Below are 21,170 nucleotides of genomic sequence, written 5' to 3'. Positions count from 1 at the left end.
GAACTTCCCTCTGTTCATAAGGATTATAAACCTGAAACATTTAGGAGCCTGNAGCGTGTGCATGTACACATAAAGAGGTAGACCAGATGCCTAACAAAAGCACAGGAGCTTGAATGAGAAGAAATGTCTCTGGTGAGCATATCACAACAAGAAAGTCAAAATAGGGTGATGTCAGCTCAAGCCTCCTTCCTCGCTTCTGGAAGCAAGATCCTATAAGCCCATCCAGCGCTGGCAGGCACACACAGCCCTCTCGCTGTGGCTTTCCTGAAGTGGCTGTGCACCCTTCAGAAGGCTTGCGGGTGGTACCAAACGAGAGGACTCTACAGGAAACCCCTAAAGAGGCCTCCCGTTTCCTGACCCCCAAATTGTCCTTTGGTTGCAGGCAGCTGTAAAGAGGAAGGACGTGGATTTTTCTTCCAGCTGGAAACGCCAGGTCAGGCCTGGTTTCAGGGTGGGTTTGCGCCCTGGCTGGACTAGTGGCCAGACTTACACAGGATTGCTTCCACAACCATGTGTCTGTCACCTTCATTTCAGGTCTGGGAGGAGACAGCAAGGCCACCTGAGGGAGGCACACAACAGGGAGGTGGCTCTAGGAATGCATGCTGGCTACCCTGGCTACCCTGCCAGTAGCATCCACATCTAGGCCCACGGGAACTGCCGAGGCCCCAGAATTGTTGAGGCAGTGATGCGGCCAGCGCTCCTGGTTAGACTTTCCCACAGGACATTTCTGTACTGCTCAGTGTAACTCTGCCCAAATCTCCAGGGCCGCAGGGCCCCATCCTTTGCCCTTGCTCCAACATATCCTAAAACTGTAAAGCCTCCTCCTCCTTCTCCCCGCACCTCCTCTCACCCTGGGCCCAGCCCCATCCACCCACCCAACTCCGCAGTGCTCCCAGTGACCTTTGTCCCAGGGAGCAAAAGATGGTGCTAAGAATAGTGCCAGTCATGGGAAGGGGGAGTTCACATACTCAACGTGACTCACAATGATGTCCCTGTCTGGGGGCCCCAAGGCAGTCAACGGCATCCTTCACCATGCTGCCCTGGGGTGTCACACATCAGGAATCCGGTGGCATCACTGGGAAACTATGCTTCTCAAGTAGAAAGTCTCAGCCACAACAACAGAGGGGTCCCTGTTAGAAGGGAGTCTCTCGGCAACGAAGCACAGGAGTGAGGGCACCACACACGCTCTTGCTGGGGCCGCACCGCCCCCCTTCCCCCAGCTCCCTCGCTGGCTAGAGCAGGGGGATTTCCTCAGTTCCTCTCACTGCTTTGTTCTTCTCAGCTTCTGGGCCAGAGGAAAGTTCTTAGTACAACAGCGACAGTCTGATCTGAAGAATGTGATACAACCTTCGAAGCAGAAGGATCCGGTGGGGTCCCTCAAGGCAACTTCAAATCCAAGGCGCCAATCTAATTTTTTTGAGGTACAGCTTCCTACTCCTTCCGGTGACGCTTTAAGTCCCTTTTCCTTGTCTAGGAACTTGAAGGCCCGTCACGTATCTTGATGAGGGTTGGTTGTTAAAAATCCCCTGCTATTTTTGTTGTTGCTCTTGTTCCCTTACTCTGAGTCTAAGAAGAGAGCAACTTAAATATTTTTAAATGTTTATTTGTTTTTGAGAGAGAGAGAGACAGACAGACAGAGTGTGAGTGGGGGAGGGGCAGAGCGAGAGGGAGACACAGAATCCGAAGCAGGCTCCAGGCTCTGAGCTGTCAGCACAGAGCCCGATGCGGGGCTCGAACTCATGAACTGCGAGATCATGACCTGAGCCAAAGTCATACACCTAACTGCCTGAGCCACCCAGGCTCGCCAACAAGTGAGCAACTTAAATACATGGCAATGGGCTAGTGCCAAATTTTAGTATGATTCTTCTGGTAACAATGGCTTCCATTGGGCAATCTGTCAGTAGACTTCTTCTCATTTTCTAGGCTTGGGGACTGTCTGCCCAATGGACTCACTGTTAGTGAACAGGGCCCAGGGCTGGACTTGAGTTTTTCCTTTTCATTTCAACTGCAAGGTCTCACCCTGTTATCTGTGCCCCAGCATGAGGCTGACATATCAGTCTTGATTTCCATGCAGACAGAGCTCAGCCCAGAGCAGTCGTGCTGTCTGGTAGCCTTCCATTATGGTGTATTTATACCAAGGCCATCTGCTCTATGCCCATCTCTCTCACCACTAGAATATATGCCCTAAGGCATACAACTGTGCTTTTCCACTGTTGCAATTCAAAGCCTAGATGGTGCCTCACCAGCAAATACCAATAATCAAAGAGCAACCTGCTGCTAAATGACTCCAGTTGTTAAGCTCCCTGTGCGCATGGGCTACATCTTATTGACCTTATTTTCTCGAAGGCAGGTACGACATGTCGGACAAGTGCTTGGTGAACATCTACTGGCTTGTACTGCTCACACAATTGTCCTCTGAAGAAAGGGGTAAGGATTTTAAAAGCTACCCCACCTGCTTCTCTCTATTAAACCAGATCTGGGACTAATCAACATGAGCGACTCCCAGGCTGTTTCATCAACATGTTCCCCAAAATAAAAACGACCACACCGCCTGCCCTTTGGGGATTAATCTGCTACTTTGAGAAGTTAATCTCTTCAGCTTGACTCTAAAAGTCAAATCAAATACCTCAGAATGGGCAGGACACCACGTTTATTTTAACCTATGAAACTCTCATGGTTGGTCACCCTTGCAAAAGGGCAGACTCTGCCCTAAGAACACACATCTGGCAGGTGGTCCTAAAACAGAGGAACGGGCCTGACTGGCCCCTCCCTTCCACCCAGGTGTCTCTACCCACAGCCAAACGATGATGGCAAAAACAGAACCCTCAAATCCAGAAATGACCCATCTGTTCACAAGTCTATCTTCCCCTCCTGCTACTGTAAAGGTGCCCACCTCTGGCAGTAGAGGGGGTGACCCCAGAGTCTAAGCTATCACGCCCTTCCTGTCACCCCCCCTTCTAAGCTACCATTCACAAAAGATTCCAGAATCTCTCTATTTCCATTAAGTCCTTACGAAATGAAATTGCATGACGACCAGGAAACACCCTGACGGTTAGTTTCTTGCCCCCTGGACCAAACTCCCCCTGAAGCGGCAGACATCTTCTGCCTGAGGATGAATAACTGCTGGACTGTTTGGCAATCAAAGCAGCAGGCAGATTTTTAAAAGAAAAGGACGGGCAGAGACTGACTGATATTTTGGCTTGGTTTTATGTCCAAAAGGGTACCTTCTTCCCATTTCTTCTGCGTTATGCCCATGTTTTGCCCCCCACCCCAACCTGAGCTCATCTCATCCCCAACATGATCTAGATATGGTACATTCTGTCACTAGCCAGCAATGCCTTGGTTTAATGAATCACATGGTCTGTCAGTAAGTTCCTATATCAATGGCTATTAACTCAAGGACAGCAGTTGGGGATATAAGTTCTAATAATTCAATGTACAACCACAAAGAACACTCTCTGACAGGGGCTTGAAAACCACACTCCATGAACATAATGGACAATAACTTCACGAACTTTATTGCTGAAAGAGCCAGTACTTAACAATGGGAGCAAGTTAGGAAACAGCTCTCAAATCAATTAAAACCAGCCTTTGATGTCAAGTCCATGTCTCTGGCACGTTAGGCCAAAAGAAAGGAGAATTTCAAAAAATTAAAAACAAACAGACAAACGTGTCAGGTGGTGGAAAACTGAAAGAAGAGAGTGGATAGTGTCCTACGAAATTAAAAAGTACATATGCCCATGGGATGCCTTAAGTGGGGAGGTCAAGCATATGGCACTTTGATTCTAATACCTTCCCTGAGTCACTGCAGGATCTTTCGCAACTAACTGAGCCTCTCTGGGCTTTAGTTTTCCCATCGCTAAAATGGAAAGAGTTATCCCTGCTCTTCCCTACTTTATAAAGACATAAATTAAGTCCCAGTTATTAAGAAATAAATATAAATACATATGCACACACACGCGCGCGCACACACACACACACACACACACACACACAAAGAGGTGACCAGAGTACTGACAGTTTGGGAATAATATAAAACACAACGGAATTAAACAGAAGAATGACACAACAGAAAAAATATTTATATACATATGTGTGTGTGTATAAATATATACATATAGTCTGTTTATTTATTTGTTTTGAGAGAGAGTGCATGCTCACATGAGAAGGGAAGGGGCAGAGAGAGAGAGAATCCCAAGCAGCCTCCGCACTGCCAGCGCAGAGCCTGACGCAGGACTCGAACCTAGGAAAAGTGAGACCATGACCTGAGCCAAAACCCAGAGTCAGACGCTTAACTGGCTGAGCCACCCCGGGTGCCCCCAGAACATATATTTTTAAAAACAGACTTTTCAGAGAAAGACAAGCAAAACAGATGAAATTTTTAAAAACTAAACATAGCAAAGCCCAAGACAAAATTCCATTATTCTTCCAAGAATTAAACTGTCATTTTACATGGCCACTCTGGAAAAGGAGAAAGCTACAGGCTGAAAGAAAGGTTAAAGTATATAAATGCAAAATTTAAAAAAATACTGTACATGAGAACAACCAGTTAAGGTTTGCTAAAGTTAGGGATAACTGTGAAGTTCTTGCTCTGATTCAAAGTAGGTGCACAGACAAGAGCAGATGCACACTGTTTTGCAAGTGAAAGTATCACAGACATTTATGGTTTGGGGAAATCTTGGCCACAGACAGACTTAGATCCTCTTTCCTCCAATGTGCTTTTTCTCCCTAATCATTTATGCTCCTCGCAAAGCACGCTCCACCTACTTATTCTGTAGGGCTGACCGAGGGACTCAGCAGCACTGCCCACAACCGTCGGCAGGTTGGACCTGGAGGCAGAGCCTATCAGCATGAACTGAAGGTAAAGCAGAAAAGTCCTGTCCAGCTAATCGGTGGCAAGACAGGCCGGGCAGCAAGCCCAGGTGGCTGGCGACAGGCTGGCCGGGCTGCCCCACCTGTTGCAGACGTCAGTGAGGCTCCCTGGCAAGTCTGTCTTGGTCCTGAGAACGAGACAGTTACACGCTTTAGTGTGTAGAGGAAAGACCCTTGTTTTTGCTTGGGCTCCTCACACCTGCATGTGCTCAAGCACACCTGTGTGGGGGTGGAAGCAGAAAGGAGACCGGTCTCTTAAAGGGGCCGCCTATATTCAAATACAGCCACCTCTTCCTCCAAACCCAAGGGCTCTGTCTAACCATACTTGACCCACCTCTCACACAGATTCGGACACAGAGTGGGGGGAAGCTCAAGTCAGGAAGTGGGTTCCTTAGAGCTTTTCCTCCTGCTGTCTTCTAGGTAACTGACTGCTGTAAGAAGTCACCAGAAACAGGTTGGGTTTGGATTTGAGGGTACGGGGTGAGAATTTTGTTAGAAACCCAACAGACACTTTGTCAAACCAATGCAAATGTCAAAAGCAAATGCCTCCCTATGATGTATCTAGGTAACAGGAAGAAAGAAAGGTATGCTCGCTGATTAGGATTAGAACACAGAATCTGAGGAATTGCAAGCCCGTACTTCTCAGTGGGCTGAGTGCACTCTCTGGAACTTATTTTCTCTGGAACTTAAAGTCTCCCATGCGTGTCCAGGATGAGAGAAATGACCAGCCATGTCTGTTAGAATTCTTGGCGAGGTGAGCTGGACCCCCAAGTGGTCATTGGAGCACCGAATTTTTTAATTTTAGCCAGCAAACAATCTCTGAATGCCCCTCAAGGGTAAAGTGTGGTAGCCAGGCTAGGCTGGGTAACAAATAAAACAGGAACAACAGTGAGGAGGTAGAAGAAACATATTTTGTTCTACCATCGTGTGATGGGCTGAGGTGTCCTACCTACGCCTTGCCTTTAAAGAAGAAAGGACGGAGAGCCTAGCCTTAAGGGGCCCTGCACAAGAAACTGCACCCACCTTGGCTCTGAATGTCAAACACCTCCACAGAGCTGCACTCTGTGAGCACCTCTCCAGCGAGGAGCACCCCGGCCTCCTGTCAACGTTTCACATTCACTCACTTAGGACAACTTTCACTCTCGTGATTCTCAGGGAGAGGTGAGTCACACAGAAGACAAAGCCATTCGCTTTGTTGAGGTCAATAACAGGCATGGAGCTCTGAAGCCTAGAATGGGCCACCAAGAGCATTGGGGCTGTGGCCTTGAGTTCCGCTGTGCTGGCCTATCCGACAACCCATGTTCGTCAGGTGGGTCTGACGTGGCAGTCAGCAGACCTGTGGCGGCCATGACAAGGTGCTACTCAGGCCTCGGCTGCAGGCAGCAGGACTGAATGGATCCACCATGTCCCCACCGAGGCCACACTATCTGGGGCCACTCCCCAGGGACTGGCATAGTAGGGGCATGAGTCTCATTCCTGGGGGACACAGAGCTCCTCCACCGGGCAACTCTGGCATGAGGGCTCCCCAGGAGCCTGACCAAACTCTCCTTAGAAGGGAGCTGCAGATAGAGGCTCTTCCCCACACAAATCCCCCTTCCCTCTCTCCTTTTACCAGTGACAGACCTGCAGCCTGGTCTGAACGCTGCCCTGCCTTCCCGTGCTGTACCCCACTTGGTCCTTCAAGGGTCTCTCTCAGACACCAAGACGTTTCTTACAAGTCTAATCCTGTCTTGACATCTGCATCTTAGCAGACTCAAAATGACACGACCACGGCCACAAAGAGTGGACCTTCTCCTTCTAATCGGCTGATACTATGAAAAACTTTGAAAGGCATCTTCTTTGTGGTTGTCTGTACGACTCTGGGCTCGACCTCTTTCCCCTCTGAACCTCGATCCCCTCGTTTGTACAATGAGAATCACAGAATCTACCTAGTACGGTGGTCGGTGACAGTTAAACAAAGGTAACGTACATGAAAAGAGGTAAGTGCACAGTAGGAGCTCAGCACAGGTGGGTTGAGCCGAATGGCCAAAGTGACCTAATCGGATATTATGTATCTTCCGCGCCCTAAGTCACAGCCATCAGTTACTGGAATTCTCTAAATAAAATACAGTGAGGCCTGGCCTCAAGGAATATAGAATTACATTGGAAAGACAAAAGGTTGGAGGATAATACGGAACAGGGGGTAACCTGCTATGTATCCCGCAAGGGTTCTGGACGCTTTCCACAACCGATTCCTTCAATCCTCCCAACCGTCCTCTAAGACAGTAACTATTATTACTACCATTTTGCAGATGAGAAAACTGAGGTACAGAGACATTAGCTTGCCTGAGGTCACACATGGTCAGTGGCAAAGCCGGGACACGCTCAGGTGGGCTGGCTCCCAAGCCCAGCTCTTAACGCCTACGTGAAACATAACCAGGGCCTACAGAGCCTGGGAAGGCCTCCCTCTTGGGTGTTTTACCTGGACTGACATGTGACGGCATCCCCAAGTGACAGGCCTACCAACGTGTATGTGTCACACGGAAGTCGCTTTAGGAGAAAAGGAAGGAGTACGGCGTCTCTTGAACTGAGACTCTACCAGGGAACCACTCACTGCTCACACTCCAGAGCAGTGAAGGCCGCCCAAGGAAAAGAGAAAGATGCCAAGGGGGCAAAAGCAGGAATATTTGGGACGTCTGGCAGGGCCTCTCCCAATAGAAGCTGTGGGGAGTTTCCAGGGCCTGCTGGTTAAAGGCAACAAGGACCTGTGTGGATGCCTCAGCGGCGTGCTGGCTGAATTTTGCTCAGTGGAAACATTTGACTTCAAAGACCAAAAAGGTGGAGCCTCAAACTGGAGACAGAGCAGGAATTCCAGAACAGTCACCACCCAATTCCACCATTTGTCGTTAGACTTTGTTAAAGAAACAGTGGCCCACAATATCGGAGACTTTGGGACTCCTCCAAAACGGGCAGGGGGCTGTCCCCAGAAAAGAGGGGTCAACTGGCGAGTCACCTGCCATCCGCAATCCACATACCCGCTCGGCCTTGGGAACAGCACACCAGGGGCCGAGGCACATTGTGCGAAGTATAAATGGGCAAAGCCAGCTTGCGAGGTATTCCTGCAGCTGAATCAAGGTGAGGAGGTGGGTCCGTCAGCCGTGGCCTTCATAAACAACCGGCGGAAACAGGGAACCTCCCTTTCCACGATTTTTTAAAAGACATTTAGAAAAAAGAAATGAATAACGAGGCCGAATCCGGCTCCCTTGTGATCTTTTTTCTGCTCGAGTCAGACGATTAGGAAGAACTATCACAAAGCGAATCAGGAGGCAGAAGCAGGGCCCTGCAGGCCCCAGAAAGAGACCTCTCTCATCCAGTCCAAGTTTCCCTCCCTCGTGCTCCAAAGTATTTCCCCATGAGTCTCATACCTGAGCGGCATGTCAACCTGTTACTGAAGGGAGATCCACTCAAAGCATTCCGTGCACCACCGCGCCAACCCAGAGCCCACCGCCAAACAGCACAGAGAATCAGAATCCCGCCCAGCTTCTGAGATGTTGGCTGGCACCAGTGGCCTGCTTTAGGCCGAGGCGGGGTGTCTGTCTGGCTTCCTGCAACCTGCTAATCACAAAGCCCCTGAGCCAGAAAGGGGAGACACTCTCTGTGGCTGCCTTTCTCATTTCTAAGCTCTCCTCCTCTTCGTTCAGGTGCCGCCCAGGGATGCTCTACATTGAGACTGTGGTGGCCACCTGCAAGCCTGTGGGCCAGCTCCAGCTTTGCCTGCCCGAGAACCTCAGGGCACCTAGGAAACGCAGGTACTGCCCGAACTGGGGACCAGAGTTCTATGTTCAAGTTCACAAGATGTTTCTTCTCACCTACAGTCCATGCACCCCGTCTTACACTGACGACATTCACACAGAGACACTATATTCCAGAGTGTGGCTTGGGTAATCATCCCTCCCCCTGCCCCCAAATTTAAAAGCTCCATGCTGTTCCTAATTACATGCCCACCGGGTTCAGAATTGCAGAACTCTCCTGCATAAAGTCTTGCTGCGCTATGAATTTGCTTTGGTGAGTCCTCTCCCCTTTCCTGATTGGTAACATAGGCTCGTACCAAAGGTTTCCTCAGTTGCTATTTGTACCTGAAAACCCTGAGAGTATTTTGCAATCCCGTTTTCCTTCAGAAAACTCTGATTTCAGGTTAACACAGCCAAATCTCAGGTTTCATTTGGAACTGAAGGGCTTTGAAGCACTTCCTTTTGCAGCGAAGTTGTTTATTCTCAAAAACATGTTTTAGCAGTAGCTTTGGGTTACTGAACCCTAAAACTTAACTGTGAGCCAGAACTCCAAAGTTCTGAGCTTGGCCGAGGGACTTTCTTACTACATGACCCTAGACTGGCTCAGAGCCATCGACGACATGGTAAGAAGATGTCTTTCAGGCCTGAAGCCATTTGAGAGAGCCCCCAGAGTAAGGTAGGGGACTTCTATTTCTACAGGACTAGTCTTCCTTTTGGGGGGATTATCTCATGCAAAAGTGTTAAAGTTAAATTCCAGATAGCCCCACATTTAGCCATAAAAAAATCAGGGACTATATTTTCACAAATCTGCACAGCACTACATAATTTCATTACAGTTAATGAGCGGCTTTGGGCTTAGCCCTTTTTAGGCTTCGGGATGGAAAAGAGACCCTAACCACTCCATTCACAATTGCAACTCTGGGTGGGGATACACCCAGGCGTTGGACAATAGCTTTACCACCAGGCCTGCTCAAGAAGCAGAAGCGATAGGAAGGATGCCTTATCTGTGGTAATGTCTGGCAATCCGGAATGAAGTTTGATAAAAGGTGACATGCAGGCCAATACCCCAGACTGAAGCCAAAGGCTAGCGCTAGGTCCTCCTACATAGCCCCGACCCACATACATATGGTGCTAAGTGGTAACAAGCAGGAGACGAGGTCTCTAATCTACTGTAGGAAAGCAACCGAGATAAGCAACGAGTCTTCTCATTCCTTAACAGGGAGAAAGACTACAGGGTTGAGGGAGGCATCTGGCACTTAAGGCTCAATCAGGAGCTACTTCTGTGCATGGGGCAAATACGTGGTCTTGAATAAGTCATTTTTTGTGCCTCACTTTCATCATCTATAAAATGGGGCTAGAGGAAGAGAGAACAGTATTTGACAATACAGTATACTCTTCTATAGCTACTGCAATTGCAAAAATAATCAGAGACTGCTACGTTTCTTGGGGATCTGGAAAGTGTGTTGTTTAGGTCTATTGAACAGATAGAAAACACCGGGCCACTTCTCTCAGATTGTTTTGTAATTAGTCGGGGTTCATAATGTATCTTCAAACAAGAGAAAATGGAGCTTTCTGATTGTATCAGGTTGATAACCGTAAGCAGTTCACAGTAAGGTAAGAAGGTACATTTTGGCGGAAGCCAGCATTGCATTTGATGTATTCTTAACTCAGCTAACAGGCAGGCTTTCAAGCCATGTTATCTGCCCCCACATCTTGACCTAATTTAACAAGTTGCCATGGGAGCCCAGTGAAGGTTGATGCAATTTTCTTATCTTCGGGGGAAGAATGTAACAGTGCAAGAGAATGTGAAAATTCAGTTTCTAACTGATTTCCACACGTACAGTGCAGTAACTAAGACATCACACGAAGAAGTGAAATGTAGTCCTTTGAAGGTGATACAGACAAAGACTGAAACTCCTTGTGCATAAAGGCAGGGAAACGACTCTCTTCCCAGCTTGGAGGACTCACGCATATACACTTTAGCTCAGGCCAAGTAATGGTGACGGAAAAGCCCAATGGCTCCTACTGTGTGGTCACACATACTCTGGAGAAATAGAATTTTAAGGGAATGAACAAAAAAAAAAAAAAGGAGGGAGAAAACAGGTGTGACTTTAACAGGCAAGAAAAAGTTTGCCAACACTTATACAATGCTTTCCACTTCCCAAAGTACTCTTCCAAACTTCAGCTCATCTTAACATGTCTGCATAAGGTCAGAGCCCCATTTCTAGGAATCCCAGGCACTTGCACGTTGCTCGGCTGGTGGAGGGGGCTGAATAGGTACGTTCCACCCCTTTCCCCATTCCCTAGAATGAACCTGAAATGATAAGGACCACAATGAGTGTGCAAGGGCAAGGGAGCCACCATGGAGCATTAGTTTGTAGTGTGGGCAGATGTTCACCAGGCAGTGAGCCTAGGAAAAATGTCCCCAGATTCTGAGCTGCCCCCTCCCGTGCCTAACAAATCCTGACCTTCATTCAGACCACAACAAGAAGAAAATCCAGTCCAAGTCTAAGGGCAATTATAATAACATGAATTCGACAAGATCATGAACCCTCAAGGGCTTCTGGCCCTTATCTGCACTCAACAGGGCTCAGAAACATTTGCTGAAACAATCAGTTTGTTATAAGTGAGCTCCCAACCCCCACCTCCCATGCTTAGTATAATGTCTAGCACTCATTTGTTTCATTAATTGATAGTGCAATTACATTTGCAAAGATCTCTCACCACCAAGATAAGGATGAACACCTTCCACTTTACTAAAAGTAGAAAAGGGTACAAGGTAAATTTGCCTAAAATCACACAGTGTGGTAGAGCTCAGGGGCAGCCCAGGGGACTTCTGTTTTCTGGGCTATTGTTCTCACCGCCATATGAGACAGTGTGAAAAGTTATATCTCCAGTCATAAAGCAAAACTGGATGGTGAGATGCCTAAAACGTGCTTTTAAATGTAAGCAACTACTTCAGTCTTTGAGGCCTTTAACTGATAGTCACCTTCCCTTTTCTTCCACTCACTGAACGTTGTATTCCCTTAGAGAGAGAGAAAGAGAGAAAAGAAGGAAGAACATAAGAGCATCTTTTAAAAACAGCCCACTCAGGGGTGCCTGGATGGCTCAGTCGATTGAGTGTTCGACTCTTAATTTCAGCCCAGGTCATGATCCCAGGGTTGCGGGATTGAGCCCCATGTCAGGCTCCCTGCTGAGCATGGAGCCTGCTTGGGATTCCCTCTTTTTCTCTGCCCTTCCCCCCCCCCCAAAATAAAATGATTTTTAAAACCCCATCCAAACAAAGGGTGACATCAGCCATAACTCAGACTCCAGAACATACCTGTATTTCTGCTAAAAGAACTTTCTGACACTCCTGTCTCTTTGGCTCTGAACTGGATTGCCAGAGAGACTCATGGGTAGCACACTAGTGTTGGGCTATCTTGATGGCAGTTCATGTCTCTAATTTGTATTTCACATTCATTCTTAGTTCATGGAATTTCCAATTCATCCTTCCTGTCTCTCCCTGAAACAGGGACACTTGGAAAGATTCCCCAACTCTCAGATAATTCTTTCAAGGTACTAAGATCAGCTCAGTCAAAATCCTTTAAGTCACTCTTGTAGACTGTTAGCTCTGCAGGCCTCTCCCACATAGGAAATCCAGTACCTAATAAATGTACCACTTTCAGAGGGGTTTCTACTAGAGGTGGAGATCAGGCTTTTATCCCTCCCAGAAACTCCTAGAGCTTCTGTGGAGCAGCCAGGGATCCTTATCCCATGAAAGGGGACCGAAACCATAAGGCTTTCTTGGGCCATGATCTGAACTTTAGAACGTAGGGTCAGTTTACCTAATATCATTATCCACAAGACCACCCTACCTCGGAAAGTTTTCGTGATCACATACCTAGCTAAGGGAGGCTGATGAAAACTGCCACAGAAGAATTGATTGTGGACGCTGGTGGTGAGAAGGGTGCTTATGCCAGAGAGAATATAGACACACCTTCAGTAAGGGGAAACTAAGTTGATGACTTGGTACCGGAAGTCGGGGTTGAAGGTACAGAAGGGCCAGCCTTTATGCTCGGCAAATAGCAGAGCACAGATCTCCCCGCACTGCGAGAACAGAAGCAAGCGTGACCAGTTAGGGTCCCCGCCGCCTCCAAAGCCCACAGAGTCATGCTGGAGATTCCTCGGCCTTTCCTTTCTCCTCCTAATTAAGCTGCCTGTCTCCTCTTCTCCTTTATCAGGATCCAACTGGACTCCAGGGCTTAAAATACCCAGGAGCTGAGACGACAGGAGCCAGCACTCTTGTACATCTTGAAGGAGACTGGCTATACTTTCCACTCCTGAAGTCATTGATGGAAAGGGGCAAACTTTCTAACAGTTTGCAGTCCAGAGACGGGAGAGGACTCCCTCGAAAAGTAGCACTTTTCCTCATACTAGTGACAGTCAAGCAAAGACTATGGGAAGTTACTGCAGAAAGAACAGGGTGGGGGACCTTTAAGTGCCTTTCAGGGTCCTGACTCTCTATATAGACCTTGTTGCTACCTCAAAACACAGACATAATTCCTGGGCACCCCTTCATGCAAGAAAACTGCACCAGGAGCTATATGGAATATAGCATGAAAGACACACTCCTGATCTTTGAAGGAAGAGTGAACGTTCTAAGCCTTTGAGTTGTTCTCAAAGGTCAGCTGGCTTTCTTTTGTGAAACTCTGAGAGTTCCCTGATATAAGAATGAGGATCAAGCATGCTCTTAAGATCAGTCAGGCACTTTCCTAGAAACACAGGTATGACTGTTTGTCTCCATCCACACAAAGGATGCCCACATGTCAACCTGTTCAGGGTGGAGTCAATTACAAGAGAATGGTGGCCTTTGCAGTGGAGTAATCAAAGCTTAACATAAGCTCCACTCAAACAACACAATTTTTAATTCTTAGAACACACTACAGTCTTCTGGAAAGGATTTGATAGTTAACACATCCATGCTCCCCGGATATTTCTCAGTCTTCAAAAGCCTCCAAGGCTAGGCAGCACATGGGCTACAACACATTCCGACAATGAACTGTTTTATTACCAGATTCTCAATGAAAGCCTAAGCTCTCAACACCCACCTCCCTTTCCCTATGCTCTTTCTTCATTCACTCCTAGAAGAAAATCAGTAACAAAGCTAAGTGAGGAAAAAAAATAAAGGGTTTCCTACATAGGCTAGGATCTGGACAGAGCATAGGGTGACTAAGGACACTTTTCCCATTTGAATGGCTAGCCAGATGAGAACTCCCCTACAGAAGAATCTAGAGTGTAAGCCATTCAATGATGCCTTTGAGAGAGAAGTTTTTCCTACCACTCTTGGAAATGATCCCTTGGCGTGGAACGACACTGTTTACTTCCAAAAGTCAATGGCTATTCACAGAATGGTAGGACAGATGGCTTGAACATCTTAGAGTCTTCTTCATCTCCGAACCCCCCCAAAAAAGAAAGAGGCTGACTTCAGTCTCTAGGGACATGCGCACGGCGCCTTCTACTGAGCCCACCCGTGGCAACAAGCACACAGAGGCTGCTGAGGTTGGGGCAGGGCGCCTACCTGTGTAGCCAGCCAGGGCAGCAGCAGGAATGACAGGCTTGTCCTTGTTGAGGTCAGCACGGTCACGCACATAGTCCTTGAAGGTGCCCTTGGGCTTGTGGTTGGGCAGGGCAGCTGGATAGTCCTCTGAGTCGAAGCTGTCATAGGAGGGGACGCGCTGCAGGCTGTTGAAAGACGACTGGCTGCTCCAGGACTGGGTAAGGCGGTCACAACTATCGTAGCTCTCCACGCTCTCAAAAGAGTCCTGGCCTCCGAGCTTACCTGGGGGAAAAGGAGGAGGGAAGAGGGCAGGGGGAGAGGAATTGGGAAAAGACAACTGTAAAAACCCTCTCAGTGAGGACGGATTGCTAATCAGACCCGCAGGAGAGAAGGAGGAACGGAGAGGCCGATGGAAACGGAAGCATATGGGTGGACGGTGGGGAAGGGTGCCTCACCGGGCCACCATCCGAGAGCCCACCGCCACCGGATCGTCCTGTGTTACAGCCCCTGGGGCAGAGATTCAGCTGCATGCTGCTCATATCAGTCAGAGTGACAGAGCAGTGTTCAGAACCTCAAGAATTCCAGAGCCAGAAATCCAAGAGCAGAGAATCATACGTGGTATTACGGAATTTCTGGCTGACGTAGTAGACTCAATGAAGAGATGAAGAAATCGGAGGAGTGTCAGGCTCAACTTCCTACTCCAAACCAGGCCAGTGAGATGATTTCAAAAGGCCCAATTTGGCAAAATACTCTGGTCATAAGAAAAAAAAATTTCCACTACACTAAGAGCAGATTGACCTTCCATGACCTTGGAACTGAAGTGTTATTTTTTAGCATTTTTTCCAAATACTATTTTTAAATGAAATACATGCAATGCCTCTATGCCTTCTCAAACACAGAAATAAGTTATGAGATGCTTTTTCCAGGAGATTATTAAAAAAAAAACAACAAAACATCATCGCTCTTCTATCCATGTTCTTTATCCTCTCCAAGTACAACTTTGTACTTGAAATTTATACTTCACTGGGGGAGTGTGGGCAATAAAAAACAAAGGAGTTGATTAAAGAGTTAAGATCCATAGCAATGTCAGAAATCCTTTACTCTAGGAGTTGCTTAAGGCATTCTTAACTGACCACAAGATCATGCAAGTTCATTAATTTCCCAAACCAGGTTATAAACAGCTGCTATGATTGCATAATAGCTCCTAGAGAAATTTCCATTGGCAAAAATGCCATTAGAAAGGAGACTAAGCAAAAAAATAAATAATTTGGAGGAAAATAAATGTATCTAAAAGCTAAAAAGCTCACAGGAATATGTTCTATGTTCTCCTTTCGGATAGTTCTCAGACAACCTAAACTCAATCACGGGAGACTAAACGGCCATCTCTATTGAGCACGAGCCAAGAGGATGTGACAAATGTGTATGCAGAAATACTCCGTCAACTCTCAAGTGCTCAGAGGTGGCTGGTCTACCAGAAAGTTTAAAACCAGAATAAGGCTGGCCTATACAAGCTAATACTGGTGGGTTTCTGGTGTATCCTCCCCTTCATAATAGTGGGGGTTGGTTAGAACAGTGAAATTCAAATATTTAATTATGGCATCCAAACCAAAACTAAATATATAGTAATTAGGAAGGAAGATATGTTGCTCATAAAATTTAAACAAACAACCAAAAAATCCAAGATAAAAGGTAGTAAGTTAAATATATACTTTTTGTAAAGCCACTGTTATAGATTTCCTGAACCCCTTATCCCCTCCAATACTGCTTTTAACAGAAAGGTAGTTATTTACCCACTTAATCTCATTCCTTCCTCAAATCATCCATTCGAAGAAGAGTAATCTCCGGAAGGCAAACTGAAGAGCCCCACAGGTTACTGACTCTGCCTACCCAGTCCACTGGCACAGTTGCAAGTCTTTATTATTATGACAAGTGAAAGAATTGTCTTTTCCAGAAATTCACATTACAAGACTCAAGAAAACAGCTTACAACACGAACGCAATAGCCTCTTTTTAACAGAACAGGAAATTTTGTGGCGTCTCATACATAAAAAGGTGTTTGGTAAGACCAGCTCTCCATCTTAATGGTCATTCAATTTCTCTGTGAGACAAACACACCAAAAGCCAAAGAAGGAGAATTCATCTTTTCATGCAGAACACCCCACGAAGTCACCAATATTTAGGCAGTACTGATAACGTGAATCTCTCTGAGAGGATTCTACCGCTATCGGTCACTTTTATACTTGGAGGCCATGGAGACTGGAATTTCCACAAGCAGGAGAGCTGAGTGTCCAAGGAGCCCCAATAAGCAAGGGCACTAAACTAGGCCATAACCACCCTCTGGCAGCCTGTCAAACATGAGCCAAATGTAACTCAGTGGAGAGTTGTGGTTTATGGCAGTAGGTTGCTTTCTTTTAGCTCTGTTTCACAATCCTGGAGCTGGGAACCTTCGTTTACGGGTATTTTCTCCAAAAATGGGTTGAATCCAACTGGATTAGGCACTCAGTTATGCTACTGTGTTCATGCAGGGAAGCATGTGTTCTCTAAGATGTCCGCTGGCAAGCTCCTCTGAGAAACGGCTCAGAGCAAGGTCCTCCCAAAGCAATCGGACTCCACCAAAGAGACCTCAGAGCACTCTCAACAGTGGATGGGGCAGCCCTACAGCAACCCGCCGAACAGACTAGCACAAAGACAGTACTCAGAGTCCAAATAAGTGGGACACAGAAGCACTTTGTATACTATAATGCAGTACACGAATACCATGATTATTACTACTAATAATCCGCTAACAGTAATGCATTCATTCGAACCAATCACACCATGGCCGTTTCCATCAGCCCCTGGAAGATGTCATGTTTGCAGAACTTCTAACCTGCAAAACAGCAGCCATGAGCAAAATGGTCTTCCCCTCTAGTTCGTGTGGTCAGTCTAGTATAAGGGAAGGAGAAGAACGAGGCCAGAGAAAACCAGCTCATGCCCCTCTGCCCCCGGGTCACTCTCTGGTCCACAGCCACTGACACGGGGTCAGAAGGATGCTGGAGACCAAAACCAAGACCAGAGAGAAGGAGAGGGAGAAGGGACAATCACACAAACGCAAAGCCAGACGCAATTTAAAAACAGCGTGACGGCAGAGCTACCCGAAGTTACGCCATGGCAGAGCCCAGCCCTCACACTCGGCCTCATCACATATATGTACAGAAAGCCCCACAAGGAAGAGTTTTACTGCTTTGACCTGCCTGGGAAGAAGAAAAAAAGGTACACATACATACATGTGTGTATGTATTTAAATAGACATGCATCCAAAAATAAAAAGAGTCAGAAAGGGGAAGGCAAAACTGGTTCCACCCATCCCCTTTGGTCTGAAACACAAACACCCTGGGGCCCTAAGAAGGAAGATTACAGGTTCAGATTTTGCTAGGGACTTTCCCTCTGCAGGGCCTACTGCCTAGCCTAAGTGCCTGCTGGGAGGAAGTGTAAGCCTCACACTCGAAGAAGATGACAATATGTATGGCCCCTGGTGCCTGTAGAGTGATCCTTCAAAGTAAAGATGTCTTTGGGCTCCCCTCTGAGAGACTCAGGAGAGGCAGCAGATGATTTGTCACTGAGCAGAAATCACTACGAGGCCAGCCCAGCCTGTCTTCTGTGGCCGAAGCGCTCAGAGCACCACCTCGATGAGCTTTCTCCTGTTCCTCTTCCTGTTTGTAATTTTCCTCCATTTATCCATTGGAAGAGTCATTTTTTTTTTCAGCTTTCTAGAAACCAGCTAGTTCTTCCTCGACGAACAAATCCCTCCTTACAGAAGACTATACTTTTCTCAGAAACAAAACAATGTGGACGCTTCGTGAGGCGGGCTCGTGCCTCTGAGTGTTTATGCCCTGATCTTAAATTCGGGTGTGCTTAAACTTTCTTTGCTTTATAAAGTCAGCCAGCTCTATTTTGAAACATTTACTTCTCTGTCAGTGAATATTTTATCATTGTCATGAGAGTCATGCCGACACAAGTACCCTCTTTTGGAAGCCTCTGGCCACCTTGTTCCCTGGTCCTCTAGCTAAATAGTACGCACTCGCACCACACTGCTGAAGACCGGTTCCAAATAATCCACTGGCTAACAATTTTGTGTCTTCCCAAACCAAAGAAGTCACAGGAGGTTAGAGAACCCAGGCTGAGAAGCAGAGGTCATTCAGATCCTACCAAGCCAGGGTCTGCAGTCTGATGCAGAAATACTCTAGGAAGAACCCTAGGACGCATGTGACGTTCAGAGCTTTCCAGGAGGGTCACGTGAGCCATTTTTATCTGGTTGTGTCTTCTTCAAGCAAAATTCACCCCAAGAAGACAAATCATACCTCAAAAGACAGCCATATTCAACTACTTATTATTTAATAAAATATTTTACCCAAAGGAGAAATGTGATTGGTCATCGTGCCACCAATTCCAGCATGGACACCATGGTCTTTGTCATGATGGTGGACCTAGCTAAAATTCCATGTTGGAAAGCTCTTAATATCTAGACAGTCTAATGGAAAGGCTCAGACGCAGGAATGGACAGGGCCAACAGCAGAGGGGGGAAAAAAATGGGACCTGGAAAACTCACAAAGTTAGGTAATTTTTTGGAAACCCAAGAGCTTCTAGAGAAGAAATCTGACCTACCACGACTGGTCCTCCCCATGCACATGTTGTCTGGGGTTACGACTTCTTGTTTGATGGCAAAGTAGTCTGTCTGCAAGGTGTCTGTCTGCAGAGGGTCCCGGAGAATGACCGAGGGGTAGTCGTTCTCATACTTGAGGGAGAGGAGTTCCTCTGAGCTGATGGGATGGAGTGTCTGGTAGGACTCGGTGATGAAGCTAGGCTCTGAGAACTCCGAGGGAGGAACGCACTGAGCATGCTCGATACCATAACCTGGAAACAGAGAGCACGTGCTATTGGAGAGAGGGCCAATTTGCACCTCAGATAAGCAGGTCTTCACCATTCACAACAGCCCCACAAGCTGAAAACAAGCTTACTAACTTAGAGATTGAAAGGAACGTATTTTAAGTCAAAAGGGCCTGGGTGTTTAACCTTGCTCTACTACTTGGCAAGATACTTCCCTTTTCTGGCTTAATTTACACATCTCTAAAATGGGGGTGATTGCAATCTTCCTCAGAGTGTTGTGATGAAGATCAAATGAGAGTACATGTGCAAAATGTGTACCAACACTTGCTACCCTGTAGTTAATATCACTGTTGTTATTAGAATGAAAATCATAATAAAATGGTCAAAGGAAAACAAACCTGCTCAAGACACCTTTCCAAAGCAAGGCCATCAGGTAAGGACAGCCCTACTCTAATTCTCTTCATGTGGCCACCTCTCCAGTATGGTTAGGTATCATCTATTAGAAGGGAGAAGGCTTTATTTTCTGGAGTAGAATCTGAAGCTACATGGCACATGCAGAGGAAATACTGTCATACCTACTAGTAAAAGGGAAGGAAGAAGGGCCACAACCATATCCCTAACCCAACCCTCTGATGGCCACGGTGCACAGGATCAAATAAGGTCAAAGTTCAGGGGTCAACTTGTAGCCTCTCTGCATGAGTTTCATGCTGAAGATCTCAGAGAGAGATCCTGGCATGTAAGAGTCTGCAGGTCAATAAGCATATCAACATGTAAATAGGATGAAGCCTTGTGCCTGGTGGTAATAACAAATAACCAAGAGGCTACAGTAAAGAAAACATTATTTTCCATAGAATTACCACAAAGGAGCCTGAGACCATCCGGGACAGGAATCCTTTCTTAGGTCCCCATCATAGTAAGAAGAAACCACAGGAGACGAGTGGAAGGTGAACTTACTAATGAAGTAATCCGAGGTATAGCGGGATTCTGGATAGGTAGGGTTGACTCCATTAACTTGATATGGTTTCACATCCTCTGTAACAGACAGGGCAGGGAACCAAACAGAGAGGTCAACATGCAAGTAACATTTGGCCTAAAAGGACCGTGGACACAAGGACCGCAGTGATCTCAGCCCCTCTTGTAAGAAATCTGCATGTTCATTAACTAAGCTGGTGTGTGAGTCTACCCTGACTGGAGCCTTGTCTCAAAATGAGATCACAAAAGTATGGCTAAGTCTATTATTTCAGTAGCTGCAGAATGGGATTTAATGTCTTGGAAAGAACGCCAGTGAGTAATCTCTAAGGGCTGGGAAGCCATTCCACCCTCAGTCTGATGGATGTGTGGACCACATTACCATTGGAGGCTTGGGACGTTACCAGAATTGGTCCCCAACACTCAAGCTGATCCGTTCCAAAACTTTACGGGAATAGATTACTGTCTTTAGGTAGGTAGATTAAATGGCCTCCATTTCTTCTAACAGAGGTCTGGTTTTTGTGCTGTTTTTTCGATCACCCCCACATTTCAAGTATAGGCCCAGAGGAGAACAGGACACTGGTAAGGTGATTCTTTGGTGGACGTGGCAGGGCTCGTGCAACGAGAGAAAACAGTTCTCACCAACTGCTGCTGGCGACCCGGTGCCAACTCCCCTTAGAAGGAGAAAGGAATGTAGGTGAAGTTAACTGAGCACAGACAAGCTCTCCACTGAATTAAGGTAAGCTTCAGGATCCTCTCGTTACCCTGGAATCCAATGGTGTGACCTCAACCATTGTACAGAGTGGTCTGATTCTGTTTCACCGTAAGAATCAGACATAAAGAGGGAGGATTGGTTTGGGTTTTTCCTCAGATATCTGATAGCTTGCTGGGAGCAGAGACTGCTGGGAAAACAAGTTTATGCCTGCACAGAAAAACAGTTCCCAGTTGAGATAAAATGATTAAACTTTGCTTTAGCAGGCTTATCAGATTGAAACATCCCTGTACCTTTGGCCTTCCACCCCACCCCAAGCAGCTATGCTCTGGGGCTGTGTTGCTGTAGTTTAATTTCAGAACAAAAGCTACAGCCTCCATGCAGACATCTTGCTCAGCTACTCAAGTACCTAAAGGGAGATGGTTCTTCCTGCCTCTCCAGGT

General features: G+C 46.8%; 1 protein-coding gene across 3 annotated transcripts in view; it reads right to left on the bottom strand.

The window, feature by feature from the left end:
• ETS1 (ETS proto-oncogene 1, transcription factor) overlaps nucleotides 1–21,170 on the bottom strand; it is a 63,582-nt gene that overhangs the window by 6,094 nt on the left and 36,318 nt on the right. For 2 of the 3 annotated variants that reach the window (XM_077756550.1, XM_077756551.1), the window contains exons 4-6: nucleotides 20,001–20,078; nucleotides 18,825–19,073; nucleotides 14,203–14,463 (exon numbers count right to left, since the gene is read on the bottom strand). In XM_077756550.1, the coding sequence (XP_077612676.1) occupies nucleotides 14,203–14,463; nucleotides 18,825–19,073; nucleotides 20,001–20,078 (588 nt within the window). The remainder of the gene's footprint in view (nucleotides 1–14,202; nucleotides 14,464–18,824; nucleotides 19,074–20,000; nucleotides 20,079–21,170) is intronic. The other variant, XM_077756552.1, reaches the window with a different exon arrangement.

Source organism: Crocuta crocuta, unplaced genomic scaffold (assembly GCF_008692635.1).
Source record: "Crocuta crocuta isolate KB4526 unplaced genomic scaffold, BGI_CrCroc_1.0 scaffold172, whole genome shotgun sequence".
Classification (NCBI taxonomy): Eukaryota; Metazoa; Chordata; class Mammalia; order Carnivora; family Hyaenidae; genus Crocuta; species Crocuta crocuta.
This window is presented reverse-complemented; position numbering and strand designations above follow the sequence as displayed.